Source organism: Camelus bactrianus, chromosome 22 (assembly GCF_048773025.1).
Source record: "Camelus bactrianus isolate YW-2024 breed Bactrian camel chromosome 22, ASM4877302v1, whole genome shotgun sequence".
Classification (NCBI taxonomy): Eukaryota; Metazoa; Chordata; class Mammalia; order Artiodactyla; family Camelidae; genus Camelus; species Camelus bactrianus.
In genome coordinates, this window is record NC_133560.1 from 28,717,783 (window position 1) to 28,734,854 (window position 17,072).

At 54.2% G+C, this 17,072-nt stretch overlaps 1 protein-coding gene across 1 annotated transcript; it reads left to right on the top strand.

The window, feature by feature from the left end:
* Positions 1 to 200: 200 nt before the first annotated feature.
* TICAM1 (TIR domain containing adaptor molecule 1) lies at positions 201 to 11,621 on the top strand. The gene is made up of 2 exons (XM_074351034.1): positions 201 to 357; positions 9,019 to 11,621. Exon 2 carries the CDS (start codon positions 9,158 to 9,160, stop codon positions 11,327 to 11,329), a length of 2,172 nt encoding a protein of 723 aa, XP_074207135.1. The 5' UTR covers positions 201 to 357; positions 9,019 to 9,157; the 3' UTR covers positions 11,330 to 11,621.
* Positions 11,622 to 17,072: the final 5,451 nt, after the last annotated feature.

Consider the following 17,072-nt stretch of genomic DNA (forward strand, 5'->3'; position numbering starts at 1 on the left):
TCACTAGACTGTGGGCCCCTGAGGGCAGGGCTTCGTCCCTCTTGAGCCCCGTCGTGGACCCCAGCGCCCGGGCGCACCGGAGGTGACCAGACGCGCCCGATGTGGCAGCGGGCAGAGGGAGGGAAGGCGCCTCGGGGCGCCTCGGGGACTTTCCCGCCCCGCTGGGAAAGCGTGACCTCACCTCCTTCCTCCCGCCCCGCCGGAAGCGGAAGGGGCGGGCGGAGGGCGCGTGCCTGGGCTGAGCGGCGCGCCCTCGGCGCTCGGCATCCGCGGGCACCGCCGCCGGGCCGTCTGGCCGCCAGCCCCAGCCCCGCGGACTCGAGCGGCGCGGCCGGCCGCTCCTGGGATCCCTGGCAGGTGAGGAAGGGGCGAGGGCCGGCTCGCGAGGGGGACTGCAGGGGCCGCGGGACTGCAGGGGACCCGGCGCCCGCCGCCCGTCACCAGGGTTCAAGGCCAGCCGTCCCCACTTGGAGCTTCTGGCTCCTCGCGCCGCGTGTTCATTGCCCCCCTCAACGCTCCAGTCCCCCTTCCTGGCCCAAGTCCTCGCACCCCCACCCCTCTTCCCCAACACCCCGGATTACCCTCCTCCCCAACACCTCGGATTACTCCGCAACACACTTTTCCTCTTCCAAGTTTCTGATTTCCCCAAACTGGGCGTTCTCTCTGCCCCAGCCCCTGATCCTCCTGCCCCGCTGTTGATGACCACCCCATTACTCCACCCCACAAACCCTCCAGGGTCCCGAATCTGACTTTTTCCAGGGTCTTCCGGGACCCGCCTCCCACTGTGGGAGCACGCTTGCCTCCCCGATCCTTCAGCTGAAATGGGTCGCCGGGAATCTTCGGCGCCCCCAACTCCCCATCCCTTCCCCTGGGGGGAGGGGTTGGTTGGTACCCATCCAGGTCCGCCGGGTACTGGCCCTTGGTGTCACTCACAGCCCAGGTGGCCCCAGGCCTTCTTTATGACCTCTCTCTGCGGCTGAGGCAGGGGTTTGGGGGAGGGGGTACCACAGCGTGACCCAACCTGAAGTGTGGGTTCCAGAGTCTGGGAGAGGGCGGCTGGGTACCACAGCCTTCAGAACCTGCTTGGGCCTCTGCGTCCTCCTCCCAATAAGGGCCATTTATTCATTCTTCAATAGACATTTATGGAGCACCTGCTGTGTGCCAGGAGACACTGTTCAGTATGCTGGGCACACAGTAGGGCCAAATAGTGTCCTCATGGAGCCACCATGAGCAAAAAGTGTGACTGGTCACAGCAGTGTGCGCGGAATGCAGAGGGCAGAGATCCGATACCTTCCCCGTTGGCCAGGCTTCAGGTTTCCTCAGACCCAGATGTGGGAAGGGGGCTGCACATAGTAGGTGCTCAGTGAGTAAAGGCATGAGGCCCTGCAGCCGGGCTGCCTGGTGGTTTAAATTCCTGCCCCTTAACTTTCTACCTGTGTGATCCCAGGCAAGTCACTCTACCTCTCTGTGTCTCCCTTTCCCAATGATAAACAGTCAGTCAAAATAGCCTTAACTCGTAGTATTGTTCTTTATACAGTGCTGGGTACACAGCAGGGGCTCAGTAAATGCTTACTGAATAAATGCCCCTGAAGTCTCCTCCACGCTTTTCAGAGACAAGCTTTGCTATACACTTTGGGTTCTGTGTCTCATTGTTCCATTTCTTAATTCGCCAAAAGGAGTGGATTGTGCCCCTATTATGTGCCAGTCCTGGTGGGAGCAGATGACACTGTCTTGTTGGGGAGGGAAGATTCAAGCAAGAAACATTTATTGGACACCTACTGTGTGCCAGGCACTATTCTGTGCACTCAATGATTTATTCAACCAGTCAGTATTTATCTATAAGGTATACTTATTTATTTATGTAAGTACACCTACTGTGTGCCGGCCCCCAGTGATACAGCTGTGAACAAGGCAGGCGAACATCCCTGTTTTAGTGGTGCTGCCTCTGGTAGGAAGCAATGCGGAGTCAACAAAGTAGATAGGTAAAATCGATCATGTCGGGTGGCGGGAAGTTGAAAGGAGAAAAGTAAAGCAGGGTGATGGGGGGATGGGCTTCAGTTTTCAGCAGGGTGGCCAAGGTTGACCTTGGTGAGGAGGTGACATTTGAGCAGAGATCTGAAGGAGGCAAGGGAGCAGCAGTGTGGGTCTCTGGGGAAGGGTATTCTAGACTGAGGGAACAGCCAGTGCAAAGGCCCTGAGGCCAGCTCAAGCATGGTGTGTTTAAGGAACAGTGTGGCTAGATCAGAGGGAGCGAGAGGGAGAGAGTGGGAGTAGATGAGGGCGGGGGGGGGATGGGGGTGCTTCAGGGAGGACTTGATTAGAAGACTCATCCTAAAACAATTCTTGATTTCTCCCCTTGACCCCAAACCAGCTCCTCTTACATCCTCCGCATCTCTTGCATTCAGGCCAAATGCCCAGGAATCCTTCTTGCCTCCTCCTGTTCCCCTCCTATGTCTCCAAACTATCCACACATCCAGACACTGGGTCTCCCTCCTGGAGGCCACTACCTGGTCTGGCCCTGGTCCTGGTCACCTCCACCCGGCTCCCCTCACCCCCTCCACTACCCTCACCATTCCCCATACAGTGTGCCCTCCCTGTAGCAGCCGGAGGGCTTTTGTGAGCACCTGAGTCATGTCCCCTCCCAGCTCTGCCCTCAGCTTCCAGGGCTCCTTCCTCCCTGCCACCCACAAGGCCCTGCGTGACCCGTCCCTGCCCTCCCCTCCTCCCTCTCTCCCCCTCACTCACTCTGCTTCAGACACACAGGCCTCCTGGCTGTTCCTCAAACACACCAGACATGGTCCTGCCCCAGGGCCTTTGCATGTGCTGTGCCCTCCACCTGAAACTCCCTTCCCCCAGATCTGCACCTGAGTCTGCTTCCTCACTTCCTTCAGGTCTCGGCTTCAGTGTCATTTCCTCCCAGAGGCCTCCCTTGATCTCCAGTCCTCAGGAGTCTTTCCCCCAGTCCTCGCCTCCCTCCCCCACCATGGCTCATTTCCTCGCTGGCTTTTTCCATTCTCTGCAAGGAATTCTTTTGTCATTTATCCCTGATCTCCCCCAACCAGACTGTGAGCTCCTAGAGGGCAGGGGTCTGCAGCAGCACCTAGGACAGCTCTTGGCACATAGTAGGTGCTCAAGAAACATTCACTCTGTGCAGGAAGAGACTACCCTAGAGTGTGGGCAGGGCCGTGCGAGAACAGGAGAGGAGGCGTGGGCATGTTCCAGGCGAAAAAGAGGAAGAGAAAAAAAGTCAGCTGGTATTTATTGATGATCCTTATGCTTTATTACACTGTTACACTGAGTTCTCACTCATGGCGACCACCACTTTCCTGCTGGTTTTACACGTGAGGAGACTGAGGCTGAGAAACAGACCCCACAAGCTGGCAGGTGGCGGAGCGGGTCCCCCACAGCTGTGGGTGCTCCCCGCCCCATCCCTGGCGCCCAGGGTCAGGTTCGGAGTGGACTTTGTCCTGGCGGCCTTAGAAGGTGGGGCAGGATTTCCAGAAGGTTAGGGTGGCTGCTGGGCAGGGCAGATTGAGTGGACAGGGGAAGCGCCAGGGAAGAGGGGCAGAGCTGGTGTGGTCACTAAGTCAGGGCTCAGGCCTCTAGCAGGTTGTGGACAAGAAACACTGTGTGACTTTATGATTTATTTTTATTTTGGGGGGGCTAGGTAGTTTGGTTTCTTTCTTTCTTAGTGAAGGTGCTGGGGATTGAACCCAGGACCATATGCATGCTCAGCAGGCACTCTACCACTGAGCTATACCTGTGACTGCAGATAATTTGCCAGGAGTGCAAGCAGGGGCGGTCTTGCCTCACTGATCCTGAGTCTGGCTGGTTCTGTCTGCTCTCCACAAGCCCAGCCCTGAGCTCTGCCGCAGGGGCCTCCATCTCAGGTGTCTGCTGGGGGCAGGCGATGGCCAGGCACTGCTCTGTAACATTTCACCGTGGATTCCTGGAACTCACTGCAGCTCCGGCAGCCCTCACACGGAGGGCTTATCTTGTACCCGTCCCATAGAGGAGGAGACTGAGGCACCAACGTGCATGTGGCCTGTCCCAGGTCACAGCCTGGAAGCGGTAAAGCTGAGATTTGAACCCCAAGGGCATATACTCCCACCGACTGCTCTCTCCTGCCTTGGAGGTGACTCATCTCAAGTGGACACCCCGTCAAGGGGGCAGCCTCTGGCCCTCAGGCAAGGGCCGTTGCTACTCTGTTCTAGCTGACTGTCTGCATTTGGAATCCCAGAGTTTCACACAGTCTCCTCTGTTCAACGTTGGCAGCTAATTCAGATTTGCTTCCCCCATTGCTGCCAGTGGCATAGTCAGGAGTTTGTGAACTTCTTTTCCTTTTAACATTTTGTTGACCTGAATTTTATTTTATAACCTGAATTCCGAGAGGGACCCAGATCCTACGTACGAGCTTGAATTTTCAGAGTGAACACTTTGTGAAACAGAACGTGATGTTTAGCCCCACTCATGCCCCTTCCTTCATACTTTGTCAGTTAAAAATTGGAGGGTACATATCAACCTGTGTTTGATTTTTTTCTTTTTAAGTTGCTACACAGCCAGCTGTCCCCAGGAGCCATCTGCAGGTGGGAAGAACAGTCCCTCTGGAGGGAGATGGCTACTATTTCAAGTGGTTATCTTGCTAATTTCAAAACGTTTGGCTGACTTGTGGTCCCACCTGAATAGAAAATCGTCGTCATTTTTACCCCATGTTGTAGCCTCCAGCGAGCTCACGTCAGAGACAGGAGAAACTATACGCTTTGCCTTTCTCTTACTGCTCCCTCCTGTCTGCATGATGGCAGCGTCTTCCAGGAGTACTCAGGCCATGAGCTCACTTCCCGAGGGTTAGCTCAATGAAAACTAGATTAGGCTGTCTCTCCGGCCACAGAACCAGGTCCATGTAAGCTGGAATCCCGGGCGATACACTTTGGAGACCGCAGGCTCACTGGGACCTAGAGGACCTAGAGCCAGGCTGCCTGAGTTCCAGTCCAGCTGTGCCCCTTACATCCTTTTTTTCATGCTAATTCTTCGAGATCTGGTATGTATTTTTTTCAGATCTCAATTCAGACATCACACTTTTAACGGTTTAAATGGAATCTGATCCTACCAAAACAAAGTTGGGTTTAACTGGTGCTGGGTGGTGGTGAATACTTTACATTGCTCCAGCTTTTCCATTTTAATTAATTAAAAATGAATGAAATTTACAGTTTACTTTCTCCTCAGTAGCTGTAGCCACATTTCCAGTGCTTAGTGGCCACGCGGAGCTGGTGGCCAGGGCAAAGTCCCGCAGGCTGCGGACTCAAACTTCAAAAGTGTATTGTCTCCCAGCGCTGGAGGCTGGAAGTCCATGGTCAAGTCCACGGCGGAGCTGGTGCCCTCTGGGGCCTCTCTCCTTGGTGTGTGGACAGCCATCTTCTCCCCGTGTCCTCACATGGTCCCCTCTGTGTGTGTCTATGTCCTGATCTCCTCTTCCTACAAGGACACCAGTCATGTTGGATCAGGGTCCTGCTCATGACAGCATTTTAATGACCTCTGTAAAGACCCCGTCCCCAAATACAGCCACATCCTGAGGTCCTGGAGGTTAGGGCTTCAACATCTGAATGTAGGAGGGGACCCAGTTCAACCAGTAACAGTCAGTTATGCCCTGTAATAACTATATGGGCTAGAGAGACAGGCATTTGGTCTTAGGGTTACAAACATTGGTGCCATAGGGCTGTCCTGCCCATCGCTAGCTGTGCAATCTAAGTCAAGTTTGCCCCGCTAGGGAACGGGGGGAAAAATCATATGCCTGTTTCGTAGCCTAGGTGTTGGCAACTTTTTTCTGGGAAGGACCAGAGAGTGAACATTTTCAGTTTTATGGGCTGCACGGGCTCTGTGGCAGCCACTCAGCTCTGCCGTTGCAGCCTGAAAGCAGCCACGGACCACTGCACGTGAGCGAGCGTGCCTGTGTTCCCGGAAAACTTTATTTGCTAAGGCTGCCCATGGGCTATCCTCGTGACCCCTGTCCTACCAGTTGTGCAGAGTGTCATGGGGCAGATTTAACTGGAAATCTGAAGGAGGGTAGGTTGTGAGCCATAGGGATACTTGAGGGAAACAGTGTTCCAGGCATTGGGAGTAGCCAGTGCAAAGGCCCTGAGGCAGGACTGTGCCTGGCAAGTTTGAAGAACAGTGAGAAGGCCAGTGTGGCAGTTAAGAGATATATAATATACAGTTTGTATACCCACTGGACTGTCATCTCCAAGAGGGAAGAGCATTCTGATCTAGTCTTCTCTCTGTCGTATGTTCATTGGTACCTAAGACATGGCAGGTGCTGGAAAATTACTTCTTGAATGAATGAATGAATGAAATGTGTGTATCCCTTCCTCCTCCTCACACACTTCTTTATTATTTGCAATGAATATGTTTAGAGTTTTTACTCTGTGGGTGGTACATTGGCTCGCTTTTTTTGTTTTGTTTTGTGTTAAGCTCACAAGGTCTCTTTAAAATTTGAATCAATTGGTAACTTGGCACAACTGAGCAGATTCCTGAAAATTTGCATTTCTTGCTTCACTTGAAAAATTAGCAGATGTGATCCCACTGAGCCTGCTCTTCTTGGAAACATGCATGAGTCAAGGCCACTGTATTTGGACAGGTCAGGGTGGCTCTAGGTTTTCAGGTAAAGCTCAAGTCCCCATCCCTGGCCCACAAGGCCTTGCATGACCTGCCCTTGTCCCTTCCCTGTCCTCCCCTCCTCTCTCTCTCCCCCTCAGTCTACTCCAGACGGACCTCCCTGATGTGCCTGCAACATGCCATGCACAGTCCTTCCCCAGAGCCTTTGCACAGGCTGTTCCCGCTGCCTGGATCTCTCTTCCCTCTAATGTTCTCAGGGGTCACTCTCTCCCTACGTTTATGTCCCGCTGAAATCTCTTCTCATCGAGGCCTTCCTAAATCACACTGTTTAAAACTGCAAACACACACGCCCAATTATTGGTGTTCATGACCCTCCTTCCTTCCTTGTTTTCCCTGGGGCATTTGTACCATGATATCCCTACTGTGACGTGCTGTGAATTTCACCCCTGTATTCGTTGATTGTCTCCCACAGTAGGGAGTCAGCTCCATTTGCGGTCTCTGCCCATTCCTCCTCTCGATCAGGATTTCAACATGTCAGGCTGCTTCCATTTTCGAAACAGCCAGACAGCCGTCTGCCTTCTTTCATTCTTCCTCTGCCAGCACCGCCTCTCTCCGCCACTTCTGGGCCACTTCAACTCTGCCCTACTCTGCTCAGTCACGTCCCCCTCACGCCTCCACCCTCTGACGTCGACTCTCCCAGACTCTCCCTGTTCTGCGTCTCACCTTCCTGGATTCAGTGACCTTGGCCCTAAGCCACATGACATCTGCTCAAAATGCATTTTTTTAAAAATGCTGAGTCATTGACAAACGATGGCTGTGATTTAGCAGCAGAGGGGGTTAATCGATGAGTCAGCTCTTGATTTAGACCAGGGTCCCCCAACGTCAGCATTTAGCAACATTTAGGGCTGGATCATTCTCTTGGGAGGGGCCGTCCTGGGCACTGTGGGGTGTCCAGAAGCATCCTGGTCCCCACCCCCTGGATTCCAGGAGCATCTTTCCCTGCATTCATGACAACCAGAAATGTCCCCAGACGTCGCCAAGTGTTCCCTGGGGGGATAGAGTTGTCCCCAGCGGAGAAGCCTTGTTCTAGGCTCTGGGGTGTCACTGTGGGCACCAGTGTGGAACAGGTGGTAGGACTCAGCCCTGTTTAGCTGAGGGACAGAGAAAATGTTCTCGGCCCCCTGGAATGGAAGTAAGGTGATGCTTTCTCCAGGTCTGAACATTACGTACCTTGAGCACCTGGGGACTTAAGTTTGGGGTTTGGGACACTCTCCCTGGTGTCTTTGTTCTGTGCCCTTGGGAAAGACCTTTCTGTGCCTGTTTTTTTTTTTTTTTTAAATGGCAATACTGGGGACTGAACCCAGGACCTTGTGCATGCTAAGCACGTGCTCTACCACTGAGCTGTACCCCAGCCCCTCCCTCTGCCTGTTTTCTTTTCAACAATATTGGAAGGATATGAGTGTTGACCTCATTCATTCTTTGATTCATTCTTTCAACAAGGATTTGTCAAGTACCTGCTCTGGTTCTGTGAACCCATGGTGCATGGGAGAGAGGCAGCCTGCACCCTCTGATGCCCATGGTGGTGGGAGGCAGACAGAAACTGCAAAACGTTTAACACACAGGAAAATTCACCCAGTGGCCAGTCTGTTGTGGGGAGAACAGGGTGATGTGGGAGAGACAAACTGGGATGGAGAACCGGGTGGTCGTGGAGGGCTCCCTAAGGTGGTGCCATCGTACCTGGGGGCTGAGGAGGAAGAGTGACAGAGTGGCCAAGAAGGAAGCTGGTGTCTTTATTTTATAAACTTATGTCACAAGTGACACCCCACCACTCCTGCCATATACTGTCAATCCCAAAGATCAACTCGGGCAGCGGTGAAGGACCTCCCACGGCTGTGAATGCTAGGGTCGCTGGGGCCATCTAGGAGGCTGATTCTTCCTGAGAGAACATGCATTGAGTGCCTGCTTGGCTTCCTGACATCAGGCTCAGAACTTCCATACATTAGTGCAACTCAGTTCCCTGAAACAATCCCATAAATGGGCTACTTATCATCCTAATAGGCAGTGAAGTCGTGTAACACATATCCTCTGGAGCCGGACTGCTTGGGTTCAGATCCCAGCTCTGTCACTCACTGGCTGTGTGACTGTGGGCAAGTGACTTCACCTCTCTGACTCCTCTTCTTCCTCTGTGAATGGGGGAGATAGTAGTGGCTACCTGCTGGGTGAAACCAGACAGGGGTCAGCTGCTGTCCTCTTGCAGAGGAGGAAACGGAGGTTGGGGGAGGTGAGACGTCTTGCCCAAGGTCACCTTGATAGGTCTGGTGGGTTTTAAAGGCATGTTGTGGGGGAGGGGTCTGGGCTGCCTCCCAGAGCCCCCTTTCTGCTGATAACTTTGTCCTTCCTGCTTCACAGGTCTGCTCTGCAGCCCCCAAGGGACCTGGTACCGTGAGCACGTAGGGACGCCAGGCGTGCAGTGCAGGGAGGTGTCGGCGCAGAACATGCCTCCATCACCCACTGTTTCTCCTGCCGGAGGCCACACCCACCTGTGCCCATGGCCAGCACGGGTCCTTCGCTCTCCGGCGCCTTCGACATTCTAGGCGCAGCAGGCCAGGACAAGCTCCTGTATCTTAAGCACAAGCTGAAAACTCTGCGGCCAGGCTGCCGTGGGGCAGACCTCCTGCATGCCATGGTGCTTCTGAAGCTAGGCCAGGAGACTGAGGCCAGGATCTCCCTGGAGGCCCTGAAGGCCGACGCAGTGGCCCAGCTGGTGGCCCGCCAGTGGGATGGTGTGGACATCACCAAAGCCCCAGAGGAGCCCCCAGACACGTCCTGGGCTGTTGCCCGGATGTACCACCACCTCGCCGAGGAGCAGCTGTGTCCGGCCCCTATGCGGGAGGAGGCCTACCTGGCAGCCCTCCGAGCTTTCAGCGCCAGGGACGACCACCGCCTGGGGGAGCTCCAGGAAGAAGCCCGGGACCGGTGCGGGTGGGACGTCCTTAGGGACCTGGGGAGCGTCCAGGCTCTCCGCGCTGATGTGGGCTGCCTCCTGCGGTCCTCAGCGTCGTCCTCCGGGACCCGTAGCAATCCACAACCCATTGAGGATCTTTCAGGCTGGAGCCGAGGGCATTCCCTGAGATCCACCGGCAGCCCGGCCTCCCTGGCCAGCAACTTGGAAATTAGCCAGTCGCCCACCATGGCCCTCCTCAGTTTGCACCACGGCCCACATGGGCCCAGCAAGCTGTGTGATGAGCCTCAGCCCAGCCTGGTGCCCAAGCCTGCCCCTGTGGGCTGCCAGGAGCCCGAGGAGATGAGCTGGCCTCCATCAGTGGAGGCTGCCAGCTCCCCAGTGCGGCCAAACAGCCCGGCCCCCAGGCTTCCCGAGGTGGCTGAAGACGCATGCCCTGCCAGCCTGCACGACTCCCCTGAAGCTCCGGAAACCAGCACCCACTACCCAGTGGAGTGCACGGAAGAGCTCGAAGCCCAAGCCCCCACATCTCTCCCCTCGCCCTCCAGAAGCGACCCTATCACAGACCAGACGCCACTCCAGCTTCCAGAAGACACCACTTACCCCACGGCCCAGCCACGCCCACCAACTCCACCTGCCCCCAAAGCCTCCCCTCCCTTTCCTTCCTCATCGACCCCTCCTTCGGCTCACGAGACCGTCTCGAGCCCAGGTCCCCCTCCTCCCGAGCTGGAGTCGTCGGAGCAGAAGTTCTATAACTTTGTGGTGCTGCACGCAGGCGCGGACGAGCACATCGCGCTCCGCGTGCGTGAGAGGCTGGAGGCCCTGGGCGTGCAGGACGGGGCCACCTTCTGCGAGGACTTCCAGGTGCCCGGGCGTGGAGAGCTACGCTGCCTGCAGGATGCCTTAGACCACTCAGCCTTTACCATCCTGCTGCTCACCCCCAACTTCGACTGCCGCCTGAGCCAGCACCAGGCGAACCAGTCTCTGATGAGCAGCCTCACGCGGCACGGGTGGCAGGACTGCGTGATCCCCTTCCTGCCCCTGGAGAGCTCCCTGGCCCAGCTCAGCCCCAGCACGTCCAGCCTGCTCTCCGGCCTGGTGTGGCTGGATGAGCGCTCCCAGATCTTCTCCAGGAAGGTGGCCAACACCTTCAAGCCCCAGAAGCTGCGGGCCCGCAAGGCCAAGTGGAAGAAGGAACAGGATGTCCGGGCCCTGAGGGAGCAGAGCCAACACCTGGAGGGTGAGCGGCAGCAGGCCTCAGTGTGGAGTGCTGCGTACTCATCCTATGTCCATAGCTACCTGTCCTACCAGACGCAGATGGAGAAGCTCCAGGTAGCTTTCAGGAACTACATGCCGTTTGGGACTCAGCTGCCCTCTGGGGCTCAGGTGCCCTTTGGTGGACAGGGACCCCTGGGAGTCCCACCACCCTTTCCCACCTGGCCTGGCCATCAGCCGCCGCCCCTGCCTCCGTGGCTGTCAGGCACTCCTCCACCAGCCTTCCCGCAACCCCCAGCCTTCTCACAGCCCCCAGCTTTCCCCCAGCCCCCGGCCTTCTCACAGTCCTCAGGTTGCCCCCAGCCTCCAGCCTTCCCGCCGCCCCCGGACTTCCCACAGGCCTCCCCTGTGCACCCTCAGAGCCCTGGGCTGCAACCTCTCATCATCCACCATGCACAAATGGTACAACTAGGGCTCAATAACCACATGTGGAACCAGAGAGGGACCCAGGCACCTGAGGACACGACACCGGAAACGGAGTGACCAAGTGACTGGGCCTGATGCCCTCGGCCATGTTCCCTCCCCACCCCCCTCTCCAGGGGAGGGCACTGGAACACGGGGTCATCTACTTTAAGGTTACTGCCGGGGAGACCTTCTGATCTCAGGAAATAGTGCAAAACGGGCCCCTTGACTTTCTGGCCCTTGAGATGGCCAGAATTGGATGTGGGTTTACAAGTTGTCTTTCTCTCTCTCTGGATGGTGGTGATGGGGAACAGGCTGAGGTGTATTGGTTCTGTGTTTTAACTGTAATAAATATTTATTGAATGTCTCAACAGCACCGTTGTCCTCTGGGAGGCCTCTGCCCTGCCATTCGTCAAGATAAAAAACGTGGCTATTATTGCCAAAAAAAAGGGAACAGGAAGGGAGAAGCCAGTCTTCCATTGAACGGCATAAGCCGGAGTTGTGCACATTTGCTCTTGTTTCATTGGTCAGGATGTAGTCACGTGGTCCATCTCTGGCTGCAAGGGAAGCTGGGAAATGTAGTCTTCTAATGGGACATGTGCTTTGCCAAAAGTGTTGGTTCTAATGCCAGAGAAGGTGGAGAGAAAAGATACTGGGGGTACATTTTAGCTGATTCTTCTGCAGTCCTTTTTTTTGGGGGGGGGGTATCTGCCTTGATGCTCCTACCAAGGCTGGGCTCAGATTGCACTGCGTGATCTTGAGCAAGTGCCTTCACTTCTCTGAGACTCTGCTTTCTCATCTGAGAAATGGGTTTATGATGTCATTGTTTCAAGGTGGCTGGCAGATCATGTGTGTTAGCACTGAAATACCAGGCAGTGTAAGCGCTCATTAAGTGCGGACCCAGCCTGAAGGGGATTCATCTTTCTTGGGGTCACAGGCCTTTTGAGAGTAAGAATAAAATTAATATTTGTTGAGCACTCACCATCTATCGATTCTGGAGATTTTAAGTATCTAAATGTATTTTAATCTTCAAAAATGACCCCCTAAGTAGAAGCTTCTATTGTTGGTCTCATTTTACTGATGGGAAAAATTGAGGCCGGAAGAGGTGAATTCTGGTCCCCAAACTCGCCCAGATCGGAAATGAGATTGCAATTAAGTAGCCAGATTTCCAAGGGAGAGGGTGAAGGCGGGCCCAGGAAGGCCATATTTGGACCAAGGGAGCCAGGAAGCTGCAGGCCTCCTCCCACCCAATAGTATGTGATTTGAACATTGACTTGCCATGGCCTTCCCTCCACCACCAGCCACCCCACAGGGCGGGCCGAGTGTGAGTCACCCGGGCCGACATGCATCGCTTGCTGTCTCAGTTGCTGACTCAGGTTTTGTCAGGGCTCCGCTCTGGGCCTCCCCGCCGTGAAGTGAAACCTGGGGAAATAGGGTTCCCTGTTGGGGTGCAGTGGAGTGGGGAGGGGTGGGGTTGTAGAAGCATGATTTCAGATCACTGAGGCTTGAGTCAGCTGCCACTCACCGGACAGTGGCGGGGAACAGGCCATTTGTTCAGCTGACCAACATTTATTGAGCTCCTACTGTGTGCCAGGATTGTCCCAGGTATGGGTGCAGTAGGGGTTCTAAGACAGATACAACCTATTCCCCTGCTCTCTTTTCAATCAGAGGCAGAGGCAGAGGGAAAGGAACCGCGAACAAGTCATCAAATGAAGAAGCATGATAAGTGAATCCTTTTGACAAACAAGTAGTGAGCACCTACTGTATGCGCCTATATGCTGTGCGCTGGGCCCACAGACCTAGTCCCTGTCCTCATGGAGCTCGCTGGGCAGTGAGTGGAGAGCATGTGGATTCCTCCATCCATTTAGCCAACCAACACATTTATTGAGCTCCTACTGTGTACAGGCCCTGGGGATACAGGGATGACCGAGTGCTCACCTCTTCAGGTGACCCAAGACAACCCCATTCTGGCTTCTCAGGGCTCATGGTCCAATGCCAGAGACAGTTACAAGGCCATCAGGCCTGTAATGAAGTGTATAGCGGCTGAGGAGGCCCAAAGAGGAACCTTGACCAGCCTGGGGGGATTAAGAGAGTCTTCTGGAAAGAGGAAGTAAGCTGACACCTGAGGCCTAAGTCGGAATGAGCCATCAGCAGGGGAAAGTGTCCCTGGGGATGGGCACAGCATGGGCAAAGGCCTGGAAGGGAGACCACGTAGGACAGGGCACTTCAGACAGGCTACCATTCCCTGGCGTTGGGGCTCAGACACAATTTCAGCTGCCCCAGCGCCCCCTGGTGGCTGCCACCAGCTGGGAGGCCAGCCTGGCTCACGTGGCCCTGTGGGCCTAGGGTGTTTCCTGGGGAAGTCCCATGTCCCCTCTAGGCCAAACAGCTGTAAAGAAAAATAGGGGGAAATTTTTTGAAAAATTAAAAATCTGAAACTTGAATAAATAACAAATGGTTTCTTTACAGAGGTCAGTAGCTCTGTCCTTGCTTAGAATGATGTCTTTCTGACATGTTTAGATCTTTTACAAATGTTCTCTGGCTCTCAAGGCCCAGAGAGGGTAGTGCTTTGCCCAGCGTCACACAGCACATGCGCGGCTGCAGCTTGGGCTGGGTAGGAGTCCAGGGTTACCATGATCCAGACCCTGGCCAGGCGGGGCCTTCTCAGAAACCTGGAAGTCCAGTGGACAGAGAAGGAGGAAGTTTCTGCAGGCTGCCCAGCGGCACCTCCTGACTCTTCTGCCTACGCAAATAAAGGGCCTTCTGGAAGGGGGGGTCAGCTCGGAGAGGGGCCAGGGTGGGGTTTTCCTGCAGGGCTTGCTCCAGGGTTTACAAAGTCCTCTGGAACACGCACCCTCTCAACCCCGTCTAATTATCTCATCAGACCTCCTTCCCCCGAGCCTGCAGAAACTACCCTGGTCAAGGTCATTGGTACCTTTGACTTGTTAAGTCCAGTGGTCACTTTTTTGTCCTCCTCCCCCTCCTCCTAAAAACGCTGTCCTCACAGGTTCCCCAGGTCCCATACGCCCCCACCCTCCCTCCTACCTTTCCTGGACCCCTTGCGCCTCTCTCCTCCTCCAAACCCGCTCCTTCCCTGCGGCCTCGTCCACTCTCGGGGCTCCAACCTGGTCTATGCCCCGATGATACCCACAGTCCTGTCTCCAGCCCGGGCCTCCCCTGAGCTCCAGGCGTGGGGTCCAGCTGCCCCTTGATGTCTCTGCGTGGAGCAGGGGCTTACGGGGGTCACACATTCCACGCTGCCACGCTGTGTCTGACCATCTCCCCAAACCTGCTCCTCCCACGTCTCATCCTGGCTGATGGAAGCTCCGTCCTTGCAGTTGCTCAGCTAGAATCTGGGAGTCACCCTCCACTGATCTGTCAGCCACTCCTCCTGCTTCTGCTTTCAAAAATCCGTCCAGAATCCACCTACTTCTCTCCCCTCTTCTGCCCCCACCTGGACCAGCAAGGTCACTTGCTCCCTGACTCAGACTCCCACCCTTGCCCCCAACCACGGACTGTCCTCCCCGCACCTGAGTCAGGCCCCACCCCTCTTCTGTCCACAGCCCTCCAGGGCTCCCACTTCCCATTAGGGTAAAAGCCTAAATTCTCCCCACTGCCCACAAGGCCCTGCCCCATCCCCTCCTTGCCCTCCCTTCCTCCCTCCCTCTCCCTCGCTCACTCTGCTTCCTTACAGGCCTCCTTGCTGTCCTTCCAACGTACCAGGCACAGTCCTGCCCCAGGGCCTTTGCATGTGCTGTGCACACTGCCTGGTGTGTCTTTCCTCCAGATTCCTCCATAGCTCCCTTCCTCCCCTCCTCCGGATCTTTGCTCAAACGTCAGTCTCTCAATGGAGGCTTATCTGAACACCCCATTTAAAATTCATTTACAATCGCACCAAGCTCCCTGATTCTGCTATTTTTCCATAACACTTAGCACTTTTGGATAAATATAAATCACTTATTCATTGCACTCATTGTTATTGGCCTTCTTTTTGAGGATGCAAGTTCTGTCTGACTTCATGGCTGGATCCTATGCCTGGCACACAGTAGGCGCTCAGTAAATGAACAAGCATACCTTGATATTCTGCTTCACTTTATTGTGCTTCGGAGATACTGCACAATTTTACAAATTGAAGGTTGTTGCAACTCTGTGTCGAGCAAGTCTATCAGTGCCATTTTTCCAACATTTGCTCGCTTCGTGTTTCTGTGCCACCTTTTGGTAATTCTCACAATACTTCAGACTTTTTCATTATGATTCTGTTTGTTATGATCATCTGAGATCAGTGATCTTTGATGTTATTATTGTACTTGTTTGGGGCACCATATAAGACAGTGAACTTAACTAATAAATGTGTGTGTGTTCTGACGGCCCCACCAACTGGCCGTTCCTCTCTGGTCTCCCTACTCCCTGAGACACAACAACATTGAAATTAGGTCAATTAGTAACCTTACAATGGCCTCTAAGTGTTCGAGTGAAGGGAGGAGTCACACGTCTCTCACTTTAAATTAAAAGCTAGATGCCATTAAGCCCACCCGTGATTCCTGGGAACAGGTCAGAACGTTAATCCCACCCGTGATTCCTGGGAACAGGTCAGAACGTCAACAGTAGCAGGACTTGGGAAGAAGTTGACTTCAAACCCCCAGATGCCTTGAGGGGCTCAGGACTTCAGTCTTGCACTGCAGATGCGGTGGAAACAGCAAAAGACCTAGAATTCAAAATGGAGCCTGAAGATGTGACTGAAGTGCTATAATCTCAGGGTGAAGCTCTCAGGGAGGGGGTGTGTTTCCTGGACACATAGAATCTATTCCTGGTGAAGGTGCTGTCGAGATGGTTGAAATGACAACCAAGGATTTAGGATGTGACGTAAACTTAGTGGATAAAGTAGCGGCAGGGTTTGAGGGGACGGACTCCAATTTCAAAAGAAGTTCTCCTGTGGGTGAAATGCTATCAAACATCGTTGTCCACTACACAGAAATCGTTCCTGAAAGGAAGAGTCAATGGATGCACCAAATTCCTCTGCTGTCTAAGTTTAAGAAATTGCCGCAGCTGCCCAGACCTTCAGCGACCACTGTAACCAAGCAGGAGCCCCTGGGCCAGAGCCCACCCCCCTATCCTCTGCTGAAGCTCCGCCCTGAAGCACCCGGAGAACAGTCTCTCATGCAGATTACTTGAGTTTTTCAGGTGCTAAACCCCAACACCAAATGGGAGAAATGAACTAGTTAATAATTATGAGCCCCCAGACCTTCCTGGTGCCTAAGGATTGATCACCATCAACCAATCTGAACTGTGCACAGCTGATCGCCAACGCTGGGACACCACTCCCTCCACTAGCCTTTAAAAATGCTCAGCTGAAACTCTTCAGGGAGTTCGTGGTTTCTTGGGCACGAGCTAATGTTCTCCTTGCTTGGCTCAGCAATGAACCATTCTCCACTTCAAACTCCCAACATTTCAGCGTTTTTTGGCTTCACTGTGCATCAGGCACACACACTTGCATTCGGTGACAGCAGCATCCTGATGGGTCAGCGGCCACCAGCATCGAGGTAGGAGCCTCCACCAGCAGAAGGATTAGGGCTCACTGAAGGCTCAGATGAAGATTAGCATCTTTCAGCAAGAAAGTATCTTTATATGAAGGTAAGGGCATTTTCAAAAGACTTAATGCTATTGCACTCTGAATAGACTCTGGTATAGTGTAAACGTAACTTACCTACACTGGGAAACAAAAAAAGGGGGTATCTTTCCATTTTTTAAAATCATCTTTAATTTCAGGGAACACGTTTTCGTGTGCGTGTGTGTGCTTTTTTTCATTAGTTTTTCTGGGGGGGGG